At 41.9% G+C, this 12,356-nt stretch overlaps 2 protein-coding genes across 4 annotated transcripts in view; one reads left to right on the top strand and one right to left on the bottom strand.

The window, feature by feature from the left end:
- LOC6605057 (capon-like protein) overlaps positions 1 to 6,787 on the bottom strand; it is a 43,954-nt gene extending 37,167 nt beyond the window's left edge. For 2 of the 3 annotated variants that reach the window (XM_032717292.1, XM_002029862.2), the window contains exons 1-2: positions 6,542 to 6,787; positions 432 to 1,068 (exon numbers count right to left, since the gene is read on the bottom strand). In XM_032717292.1, coding sequence (XP_032573183.1) covers positions 432 to 533 — 102 coding nt within the window. In that variant the 5' untranslated portion in view covers positions 534 to 1,068; positions 6,542 to 6,787. Of the gene's footprint in view, positions 1 to 431; positions 1,069 to 6,380 lie in introns of all 3 variants that reach the window. The other variant, XM_032717290.1, reaches the window with a different exon arrangement.
- Positions 6,788 to 10,006: 3,219 nt separating this feature from the next.
- Positions 10,007 to 11,737, top strand: LOC6605056. The gene has a single exon (XM_032717967.1). It carries the CDS (start codon positions 10,007 to 10,009, stop codon positions 11,735 to 11,737), a length of 1,731 nt encoding a protein of 576 aa, XP_032573858.1.
- Positions 11,738 to 12,356: the final 619 nt, after the last annotated feature.

Below are 12,356 nucleotides of genomic sequence, written 5' to 3'. Positions count from 1 at the left end.
TATATATTCAGAAATCTAAAAACATGCAAGTGAATAATATTTAGCCAAAAGTAATTCCACAATAAATAATTTCGAATGAGATACTTCATTTAACTCAAATCTGGTTGGTAAATATTATGAATATTTGGTAAGCAGCGAAATTTAACTATAAATAAATGAAATAAGTATGTAAATGATAGTAAGCAAACCCCGTTATCGAAAACTTGTGCCATGTATCACTTAAAAATATATACTCTTGTGTAGAAAGTGCTTTAAAAGTTACTGATCTGTTTTAAATTTGTGCGCTTTCCAAGCTGTCAGTGGTTAAAACTATGCATATAGTTAATTTATTGAAAAATAAAAACACTCCGAAAAGCGATAGATCTCTTTTTAAAGTAATGCTTCTATAGACAAGGAGCCCAACCCAAAAATAAATAGATTCCATGACTCACCTTGGCCTGAAATGTGATGCCGTGGAAGAAGGCCTGCTCGGCGTGCAGCGGCACCCGCAGATCCTGGTCATCCTGGACCAGATCGTACGGCGTCGACGGCATTCTCAGATAGTTCAATAGCACCGATTCGGACCACTTGTAGTATCATGAAATGGTTTTCATCTTCCTCGTGCTACGCTTTTGCAGCTGATGGCGCAATTGCCATAAAACGCCACTTGGCCGACGCTTTGGCTGCTGATTTTGGCTGCTTGGATGCTGTTGCTGTTGATGGCCCTGTATCTGAATCTTTGTCGGCTGATTCAGATTCAGATTCAGATTCGGATTCGGATTCTGGTTCGGATTCAGATTCAGATTCGTATGCTGCTGGCTGCTTCCGAGTTGGCTCATGCAAATTGTGGTGGGGCGACGAGCGCTCAGTGATTGATTTGCTATTGCTATGGCTCTGTGCTGTTGGCCAAAACCCTCCGAGTACCCGAACCGCCTCTTGGCCAAGTTGAGCGCTCTTGCTTAATCTCAATTTATGAGCTTGCGGTTACTGTGATGCTGCTGGCAAATTGAATTGCGTCAGTTGGATTCTTTGGCCGTACTGCTGCTTTTACGTTGTATTATGAAATCGACAGAGACTGCTGCGGTGTATCTGCAAGTGGAAAGAAAACAGATACAATATCCGTGATGAAGAGGTAGAAAAGTAGAAAGGCATTATTGGAGCCCGACTCTGCTGTAATCAAACGACGCCTAATCGCTGTGACTTCGTCTATCCATCGATCTGTCTATTAAAGTGAGTCATTAACTGAATGGTTTGAGTCAGCATCGGGTTCGCTGGAAAGCAACAGCATGCTAATCACGAGCTTTAATTGACTCACTCACTAGTCGAGCTCGTGGTGCGATGACACCGTTCCGAATCGAATTTTGAATTGGTCTTTCGATTCGCATTGGAACTTGGACGCCAGCCCACCTACCTACACACACGTGTCGCATTCGAGCTTTGAATTCGTAATTCGATTTGCTGCTCAGGAAATGTCTGCACTTTAATTCAGCTCGGCCGATGAAATACAATATTGCTTATTTTCACATGGTTATTGTGAGACGCGTCAATAAAGTTCATAAAGTTAATTCAAACAGACAACTACAGTAATACGACCCTATGATTAAATTTATTTTTCTATTTCCGAAGATTTAAGACATGGCTATTTTAGGTGGTCTATAAGAAAAGGTTATTTATAGTGACTTGCTAGGTATAAATATGTTAACAGTTTGCACCTTTCACTATATTAAGTGCCCACTGTAAGCAAACACAGTCAAACTGTAAGCTCAACTAGTGATTTTTTGCTGCTTTGGTCTCTTTGTTCGTCTCTTTAATGTGACGTATGAGTTTACAGAGAGTCTGCACTTTAATTAGACATTAAACATTTATATTCACAACTTCGCTGGCATTTTGTTAGTCTTTTTGTTATAGTTTTAAATCAATATTAAACAAAAGCCGGCGGGGTAATTCCGTTTTAATTATTCAGTGTTGTCAGACCAAACATATTAAATTCGGTTCGTTAAATCTTTGTTGAAATTTGATAGTTAAGCTGCTTAATGTATACTATTTTATTTTGCTTTTATTATAAACTTAAATGTAGCGTTTAATTTTTTTCTGTACATTTTCTTATTTCTATTCTTTCACTCTTACAAATGATTTTATAATTAGTTCTATAAATTGGCATCGCGATGACCCCGTTAATTTTGCATAGATTTAAATTGTGCTTTTTGATGATTCAAATTGTCAAAAATCACAAAAATATTGCTATTTGAAATTATGAATAAAACGGATTAAAATAATATTTCATTTTTGATACAGATCAACACTTAGTTAAGATTTATTTGCTCTATAGTCACAGCTGTCATTTTAGTGAGTGTTTAATATTTTCGATTTTCTCATGGCCCGATTGAGCCGCTTAATAAGTTTATAAGCATCAACAAAAGTTTGAACTTAACGTCAACAGCTGGTTAGCATCCCCGTCTCTTTCCCACCTCCTCTCCTTGTCTCTTTCACCCCGCTGTCTTGTGCTCTTTGTGCCGTCTTTGTCTTTTGGAGCCTCCCAGTTGGCGGAGTCAGTTGAAAGCCGGGCCAGAGGGTCACGGACGTTTACGCGTGTAAATGACAAGGCAGCCAAAGCGCAGCTCCAATAACAACAAAAAGCATCGGAAACAACTACAAAAAAATTACAACAAAAGTGGCAACAAAAACAAGGGGCCCAGAGATGACTTTTGTTGTTGCCTCGTTTGTTTATCTGGCTCCTTTTTTTTATTTTTTTTTATTTTTGCAAAGTCTCGAATTGCTTGGCAATGTCTTCTCTCCAGTGAATAAATATGCTGAGCCAACTTTTTAAACCCATGCCCCATCTCTTTCACTTTGCACATTGCCTCTTTGTCTCGCATTAAGTTATCAATTTGGGTGTCGATTGAGTTCAAATTGCCAGCAGCTGATACCGCCGAGACCCACTCCATCCACTCCGATATCGGATTGGATTGGAATCGAATGGAGGGCATTGGGTTGAGGCTGGCCGCCAGTTGACACTTTTCGGGGAGCGACATAAATCAGCTTTGTTTTGAGGTCAGCCTGCATTCAGGCGGGGATTAGGAAGGTGCAGACGCTTGACCCGTGGAGTTTAGCCTAATGGGGCTTCTGTTTGGCAATTGTTTGAGTTCAGATTGTTGATGGCTTGAAAGGTGAATATGTTGAGGAATTTCTATGTTATTTCTAGGAGTTTTTTCAGCAAGTACATCTGCTGATTTGTTATTATAAAACAAACCTATTTTTTGTACTCAACGGGCTTACAAACACTTATCTCAAGTTTATTCAAGTAGAATAGAGCTTTCCAGAAAATTTACAAATTTCCTTTGAAGTTCTTTACCTCCCATTATATTTCTACTTCCAAGCCCTTTGCCTTGCTCCATATAATTCCTTGCCTTCCTCCGACTTAAAGTTCAATGTTCGTTCGCCCACAGGCATATATCATCGTGTTAGGAGCTAGATATATGTGTGTACGTAGCTACCTTAGCTCCTCCGCCATTTTGTGGCCAAACACACACAGATACACACTCCTACTTATATGGACAATAAGGTTCAAGTACCTCAAGAAAGCGGGCTGCACATGCGTCGTACTAGACAAAAAGCCAGCCAGCACTTAAGTTGCCCAGCACTTAGCACCCACCTCCGTCAGTGCCACGCCCCTGCCGCCCACTGGTGGTGCAAGCAACAAACTCGAACCTCCATGCTACGCACGTCGCTCTTCGGATTCTTCTACCTTCTATCTTCTGGCGAACGAGCAGCTATCGGTTTCGCATTGTTCGGCGACTCGTGCTTCTTGGCACTGCACTTAGAAAAACAGGAGGGTGTTTCTTATAAAAGCTTCAAATTAAACAAAAGTAAATATTCTGCTAAATTAAAGTAAAGTATATAGATATGTTTAACCGAAGATCATTGAAATACTTTCTCAACATTTGTTGTCAAGTGCAACAACTTCTGCCAACTCCGATTTATTCTTGCGCCCGCGCAGCAACAACAAATGCAACTGCAACATCTACTGCCACTGCAACTGCAACGCGTCTGCGCAGCCAGCTGAAAATAAAATGGAAAAAAACTCGAATCGGCTGCAAGTGAATGACTTGGCGAGCCCTGAAAGGCGTGCTTCTTGGAAAAGAAGCAATCGAGAGCCGAGAACCGGTTTTGGACTGGGAGCCGTATTCCGATTCGGAGTCAAAGTCTTGGTAACTTACACGCTCACTTCCTTTCCGGTTCTTGCAATATATGTACGAGTTATAAATATATACGTACGTACCAATATCTGAGCAGATATTGGCCAAAAAGCGAGTGCAAGCGGGATGGCCAGCAAACAAAGCCCCACTGCAGTCAGCTGCAATTTGTGGCCGTTTTTCAAGTTTTGCACTCGAACTTGCAATTACGTAGCAGCGAATGAAGCGAATCGCTTGCCAGCTTTTGTCATGCCCCAAACGAATCGAAAAGAAAAAAAAAAAATGTAAAAAGATATTTACTGCGCAGTCGCAGCCTCCGCGGTTGCAGTTGCACTTGCCGCAAGCAGTTGTTGCCGAGCGGATTATGCAAGAAAAAACGAAACTGGTCGCGGACTGATTGGTATTTTGAGTATTTTTTTCGGGAAAACTTGAAAGCAAAAATTGCCAAGTTCCCGTGCTGGTGGCTCCCTGTTTGTTATTTTCTTTAATAAACAGATGAACAACGGCAATTAAACAGATACCGATGGCTAAGAAAAGCCAGCTGCGTTGTCTCCGTTTTGGCCAAGAAAGTCCGGCTGCGAAGGCATCAATCTTGTTTTCGATTTCACAGAAACTAACTGCCTGCCGGAGACGGGGCAAAAAAAAAAGGCAACTTGCTTCGCCTTAGAAACTCGGAAGATGGCCAGAAGATCCCGATCTGCCGACTGGATTGTTCTGTTCTGTGTGTCTCGCCATTGTCGTTTTGGCCACATACATGTACACACATATATTTATGAGGCAGACATCCCAGACATCTGGGGAAGAAGCAGAGCAGTCGGCTGGGCGATGCAAAACTTTTTGCCTGTGTATCTATAAGATACATTTTGTTCAAAGAGCGAATGGACGTGTGTGCGTGTGTGTGTGTGTATGTTTGTTGAGCGCCTATAAATAGCAGCAGGCGGCCACTCAGCCAACCCCACCCCCTTCCGCAACGCACCTCAACAAAATTTTTTGGTCTAAACCAAAAAAAAAAATATTCAAACATAAATCTGTTGGGCAAAACAGCGATTGCCAAATCAACTGGGAATGGCAGGGCTAGAATTGAATTTTTACTTTTTTCGGGAAATTCATTCACTTTGGGGATCATTAGCTAAGCGTTTTAAGCCCCAAGATACCATAAAATATAGCTCTAAAGACTTGGACTAACCTTGAAACCGAACTTTGCCACAGTAAGCATATTTTAAACTAAAAGATATTAATGATCAAACAAAGAGAGAAGAGAGCAGACAATCGAAATGTTGGTGGGTCAGTTATCAGCAATTTTGTCATTGCCCTGAAATTTATCGTTTATTATGCGTCTGCCTCGCCGGTTTCCGTGTCAGTATGCATTCGTGTGTATCTTGCAGATGCATTTCACCAGAATCAGAATGCTGCGTTGTAAGCGGCAATCAAACAGTACCGAAAAAAAATGTATATAATTTATATGCATATGTATTGCTGTTATTGTTGGGCAATAAATTATAAAAATAATAAACACGCTGGTGGCCGTATTCCGCGTCTCATTTTGGCACACATTCAACTAATATCTCGCCAGATCTGCACTGCAGCCCAAAATGTATCTAGAACGCAAAGCGTCGCGTAATCAGTTTTTTAGCTGCGACCTGCGAAAAATTCTCATCTTCACTAGTTTTTTTCAGAGTCTAAGCGAAAAACTTTCCATTTATTTGGCGGCGTGGGTGGTTCGAATAGTTCTCAAATGTCATCGGAAAGTGGGGACTCACCGCTATAACTTCTTTTTTTTTTTTTTTTGTTTATTCGGGTATTTAGTTTCACAGATACCACACGCACAAACAAGCACACAGTGAACACCTACGGGTAGTTAACAGGTCTCGGCTCGTCTTCGGTTCTTTTATATTTTTTCTTAATCCCGCTTGGTGATTTCGAAAATTAACTGCCAATTCTCGGAAGACGAGGCTTTTCTACCTATCCAAAGCTCTCAGCTGAATGTTAATAAACACAGCGTTGTTTGAGTTTGGTTTTTTCTTTCTATTTTTTTAGTGCGAGAGTTGGCGCCGACTTGTTGCTATGTTTGTTTGTGGAAGATTTTTTTTCTACCACGGGAATGAATATTAAATAACTTTTTTGCCAGTCTGCTGCTTTACACTGTTTATACCCTTTTTATTTTTTTTTTTTTTTTTGCAAATCACCGTTTATTTTATGCTTGCTTACTTTCAAAACGGAAATGGTTAGATTATGATCGGGTAGAACTTCACTTTCGTCACGAACATAAAAAATGCCAGTGCAGAATTGAATTGGGAATGCCGTAAAACCCGTTTTCGAGAATGCAGCGCACGATAAATATGGATATAAGAATACCAATAGCTTAGTACCTTATGTATTTTGGATGGGGGGGTGGGCTATGTATGTTGTTGAATTTTAAATATTAACGGATATTGACTCGAATTACGTGCGTGTGCAACGACGAAACCGATATGCGACCGTTACTTTTGGATTTTTTCGAAAATACAACCGGTATTCAGAACTTTTCACGCATTTCGAAGCGACGTCAGACAAACGATGACGTTGCGTATACGTATACGCTGGTGTCTGACCACAAAGAACGCCGAACAACAACTGCGGCAGTTCGGCCGTTTCGTTTAGCAGAAAAGCACTCTGGCGTATACAGGGTGCTTTTCCGGAAAACCAGTTTTCGTCGCTCTCTTAGCCAACGCTCTTAGTTTGCGCTCGGCAATGCTCGCTCTCTGCGGTAACGAAAAGCGAAAGCCGTTGGCCAATCAAATCGACTCAAATACACGTGCTCGCTGATGATTTTCTGCGGAGTGGGCGTAAGGGGCTAGTGAAGTGCGAGGGGGAGCATGGCCCAGCGTTTTGGCCAAGTTTCTCTGTTTTGGTTTTTGTGCGGCCTGAGTCTGTGGCTCTCTTCCAGTCGCCTTGTGAAGATGTGAAGACAGCCACAGGGTAAACATGGTCAAACATTGTCAAACATTGCCGAGCACACAAGGGCTTTTATTGAGGATTGGGCAAACATGGGAAAAGGATTTAAAATTGAAACACCAACTTTATAAAAATCTAATTGCATTATTGAAATAAGATATTGAAGCAAGCAAACTAAACTAACAAGTAGTTCGCAGTAAGAAATACTACATCTTCTTCATTTAGGCAAATAGTTATTCAGAAAACAATTTAAAAGAATTTTGTATATAGAACTTCCTTCTTTGAACCTTAGGTTATTTACACTGAAACCAAAAACCAAACGTTATGATATGATATTCAAATATAAAATTCGTTTAATTTTATTGAATCTTTAAAGCCAAAAAATACATATACAAACCCTTCCTAACTAGTATATACCAACAAATTGCCATTCTTAGCACAAACGTTTATCAGCAAAGTCCACCGGGACCCTCTAAATTGTCCCGAATCAAGGTTGACAACTAAATTCTCGGCATACCGAGAGTAACCTAATATATCGGTGGTTTTGGAGACAGCCACAACCTGAGCTTGTTGACAACTCAGTTGGCATATCAGCGAGTATTCACGCATAATTCGTCCTTTTCCAGCGGATCCTGTGCGTGCGGTTGTGCTCGTGTGGGTGTAGAAATTGTATTCATGGGAAAATATGCAAAAGCATGAAGCCGCAATCATATGAAGGACTAAAGCTGAGGAGACCGCAGAAAGGATGACAAACAAGGGCAAACTCGAAAAGGATGCGGCCCGGTTGTCAGGCAAACGACACGGAACGCAGACAGATGAAGCAAGGATACGGATGCCTCCATACTTCTGCCAGTTAGCCGCATTAGATGCCAGGATGTGCCAGGATACGGAATGCGGTCAAGGATTCGAGCGCGACTTGGCCGAGATGCACAGAGAAAATGCATTCGAACTGGGCAAATATTTGCAGTATTTTAATTACTTTTTTGTCCAGAGTTTTCTGCAACAGTGGCACAGGAATAGAGATTGGAAATTAAAACAGGCGAGGAACAAGTTCAAATGGCTGTCGCCGTATTCAGATACCAAAACCCTCAACCACCCCCTCCACCCTCCCTTCACCACTTTTTTAATTAAAAAAAGCGCACAACTGAAAATGGCGCCCGCAAAACGGCGAACAATTTCGCACAGCTTAACGTGGCCAACTTTTGCGGGCTGGCCAAACTTTAAAATGCTCCCGAGTCACAGATTTGTTAAAGCCATTTCCCGAAAGCCGTTCAATCATGGAAAGTTTTCCCCCTGTGGCCTGTGTCAATTTTCACTTAACACATTGTCGAAAAATCTTAAGCAACCCTACTTAGGCAATCCCATCAACAAGGATACGGCTTCGGGTTTCAAGTGGTTACGAATACAACAAAAATAAAAACTTTACCATTTTCCCGCCCACCTTTTTGGCCAACTTTTCAAGGATGAAGCATCGAGTGAGCAGGTTTAAAGCCAAATCAATTAATAACTTTTCCCAACGCACACACATCTTTTGCCATTCGAGCAGCGCCTAAAAGCACGCTCATTATTTTCTGCATAAATTATATTACGATATGGAGGCGAAAGCCATTTGACATAAATATTTACTGCACATGTTGTGCGATGAACAAGATGAGCAGAAACGAGGCGAACTTGATAAGCTTCAGGATGAAACCAATAAATTTATTGTCGCACAGAGTCCTGGGTTTGGCAGCTGCTTTTTTTTGGGGGGGGAGGCTCTCGTCCTTTGTGTTAACGCTTCGTTAAGTCTGCGTTAATTTATGTGGGCGTGGCTGCCTGTAGGCCAGAAGCCAAAATGACTTTGATAAACCAAATTGTCTAGCGCTAGCCTCCTGGGGAAAAGTTGTAGGCCGTTAAATCCGTCTTAGCCGGAGAAATCAATCAGCAAAGCAAATAAATACAATTAATGTTACATTACGCATACGCCGTGTTGCACGGCTACAGAAATATCCTTGAGTCCTCCGTAAAGGAGGTCGTGTGTTAAAATTTATGCCAAGCAACAATTCATCGCAACTTTATGCATGTCAACGATGACGACTCCGAGGAGCAGGAAATGAAAGGCTCGTCTCGACTTTATGCAAAAGCACGAAATAAGAGCAGACGAGTGAAATATGAATAAAAAAGGGAAAATCAAATATGCACTCGCGTGAAAATTAATGCGACACGCTCCTCAAGCAGCTCGCACTTGACTCGCTCAGCGCATTTCCCACTCCACACTCGCATTTTCCCACATTTAACTTGCTTAATTGAGGGAAAAGTAGGAGCATAATGAAGAAGCCAGCAGGCGGAAGTGGTAAGAACTTGTTGAAAACTTGATGAACAGTTTAGAGTTATGGCTTGTGGCTTGGCTAAAGTTAAAACAATACATAATACAAGCCAAGCAATTAGTAATTTTGCAAGAGGTATCAATCGGCAGAATGCAATAAATATTGTTTGCAAACCGCAACCGGTATCAAAATCAATTGCAAACAAGCTTAATGGAGTCAAAAGGATGAAGGTACATCCGTAAATGCAAATTCGCCCGAAAAACAGTGAAGGCAATTTGCCGAAGCAATTAGAAATGTTCAAATATTCCGACCAAGGCACAAATCATTGTGAAATATTCAACCGGAGATGGAAATAATTGACGCCCACTCACCCATATTTCCCCTACCCCCGATTTTCCTCAACTTATAATTGAGCCCGTAAGTAGGCACATTTAAGCCGTAAAACTTAATGCTAATGACGCCCATTTTTCAATGCCCTGCAATCCGTAGTCCATTAGCGAGCCCCCAAATCATTTGTAACCTCCGCTAATTAGCGTTTATTTGAGAGATAATGTCCAACCTGCCCGGTTTGCCAGCCAGCCATTCGGCCAGGATATGTGGCCCATACTGGTTCCAGTTTTGCTGCTCTTCAACGAGACAAGTTGGCTCAACCCAATCCTGGCCAGCATCTACAAGGATAGGCATCATGAAACGGTCCTTCTGCTCCAGCACAGCCAGCATGTCGATGCATCTGGCTTGGAGAGATTTCCCTGGCCGGTTTTCAGTTTCAACGAACAGATGGACTTCTATGTGCGGGAAAACTACAACAGTGAAATGCTCGTCCTTATCTGGCAAACCGGAAATTCGGACTGGGACTTGGATTTGTGGCAGGCTCTCGACCGGAGTCTACTGAATATGAGGAAGGTGAGGGTGTTGCTATTGAGGAAATGGGAGAAAATCCCAACGGCTGACGTTGCCGCTGCCGCTGAGCACCTGCTTTTCCTTCACGTCGCCGTAATTGGACAGGGAAATAGGATATATCGACTGCAGCCCTACGCTCCCCAAAGTTGGCTGCAAGTGGATCCCATCGAATCACCCATCTTCATCAAGGTTCGAAACTATTTTGGCAGATATATAGTAACTCTGCCGGATCAATTTCCACCCCGTTCGATTGTATATCGCAATCCGAAGACAGGTGAACTACAAATGACGGGCTATGTATACAAATTTCTACTGGAATTTATTCGTATTTACAACTTTACGTTTCGCTGGCAAAGACCCATTGTACAAGGTGAGCGAATGAATCTGATTCTTTTGCGGAATATGACCCTCAACGGCACCATTAACTTGGCTATAAGCCTCTGTGGCTTTGAGGCACCCAGTGAGTTGGGTGTTTTCTCGCATGTATACGATATGGAAGACTGGTACATAATGGTTCCGCGGGCCCAGGAAATTTCCATCGCCGATGTGTATGTGGTGATGGTTGGCGGAAAATTCCTAATCGTTTTGATCATCTTCTACTTCATTTTCACCATTTTGGACACTTGTTTTGGACCTGTATTGCTGAAGGAGCGTGTGGATTGGTCGAATCTGCTGCTAAATGAACGTATGATATCGGGAATTATGGGACAGTCATTCAACATGAGGGCGAGGAATACTATTAGTTCCAAGGTCACCAATGCTACACTTTTTCTACTAGGATTGGTTCTGAGTACCTTATATGCAGCTCATCTTAAAACGCTTCTAACCAAGCGACCTACATCGCAACAGATCTCCAACTTTAAGCAGCTTCGGGATTCCCCGGTTACCGTGTTTTTTGAAGAAGCCGAACGTTTTTACCTAAAAAACGCATGGGACCGACCCATTCGCTACATCAAGGATCAGTTGCATTTCAGAGAAACCGTGGAATATAATGCACTGAGAAGCGGCTTGAACAGATCGAATGCCTTCTCCGCTCTGACATCCGAATGGCTGATTGTGGCCAAGAGACAGGAGCTCTTCAAGCAACCGATTTTCACGGTTCAGCCGGAGTTACGGGTCATCCAGACCAGTGTCCTACTATCGCTGGTCATGCAATCGAACTCCATATACGAGGATCATATCAACGATCTGATCCATCGGGTTCAGAGTGCCGGTATCGTGGAATATTGGAAGCAACAAACCCTGCGCGAAATGATCACCATGGGCATGATCTCCCAAAAGGATCCATTTCCATATGTTGCTTTCCGAGAATTCAAAGTTGGCGACCTACTTTGGATTTGGATCTTGTGGGCCAGTTTTTTGTTCATGTCCTCCGTCATATTTCTGTGTGAACTTTTGGTTAATTGCTTTATTAGCAAACCCTAATTAGGAAGTAAACACCCCATTAAAGATTACAATTTATGGCATGCAAACGTTTGATTAATTATAGGTACATGACCTTAAATTAGCCACCTGATTGAACTTTCATTTGTGTGAACTCTAATTGGTTCATTATTCATTTTATACGCCTATGAACAATCGTTTATGTTTATTAATATAATTTGAAATTAAATAAAATATTGCTAAAGAACTATATTATCAGTTTATTTAAATTACTTGGGATAATCTGCAATTTAATAGCTTATATTTGTAAGATTTGCAGAGCTTGTTTAAACATTGGTTTGATATAGCAAGAAATAGGATAGTTAAACACCCCCCTTGACCCGCTGAAACCCCACACCCATGGCCCGCATATTTTCCCAACTAACTAATGGTCTGCAGCACTTTCCCCACGTTGACATAAATCAAACATTTCGTCGGGATTACTTTCAAAAAATGTCACTCCCATGGCTGCCGTTGGCGTTGACGAGGTTTAAGCGTTGGCTTGGTTTTTGTTTTCGACATCGGGCCTCCTCCGTCATTCAATCATCCGGGCTTGGGTTACGGGTAGTACGCCCCCATAATTGACGTTTACGCCGGGCTTATCTTTAAGGGAATACAACCC

Source organism: Drosophila sechellia, chromosome 3L (genome assembly GCF_004382195.2).
Source record: "Drosophila sechellia strain sech25 chromosome 3L, ASM438219v1, whole genome shotgun sequence".
NCBI lineage: Eukaryota > Metazoa > Arthropoda > Insecta > Diptera > Drosophilidae > Drosophila > Drosophila sechellia.
This window is presented reverse-complemented; position numbering and strand designations above follow the sequence as displayed.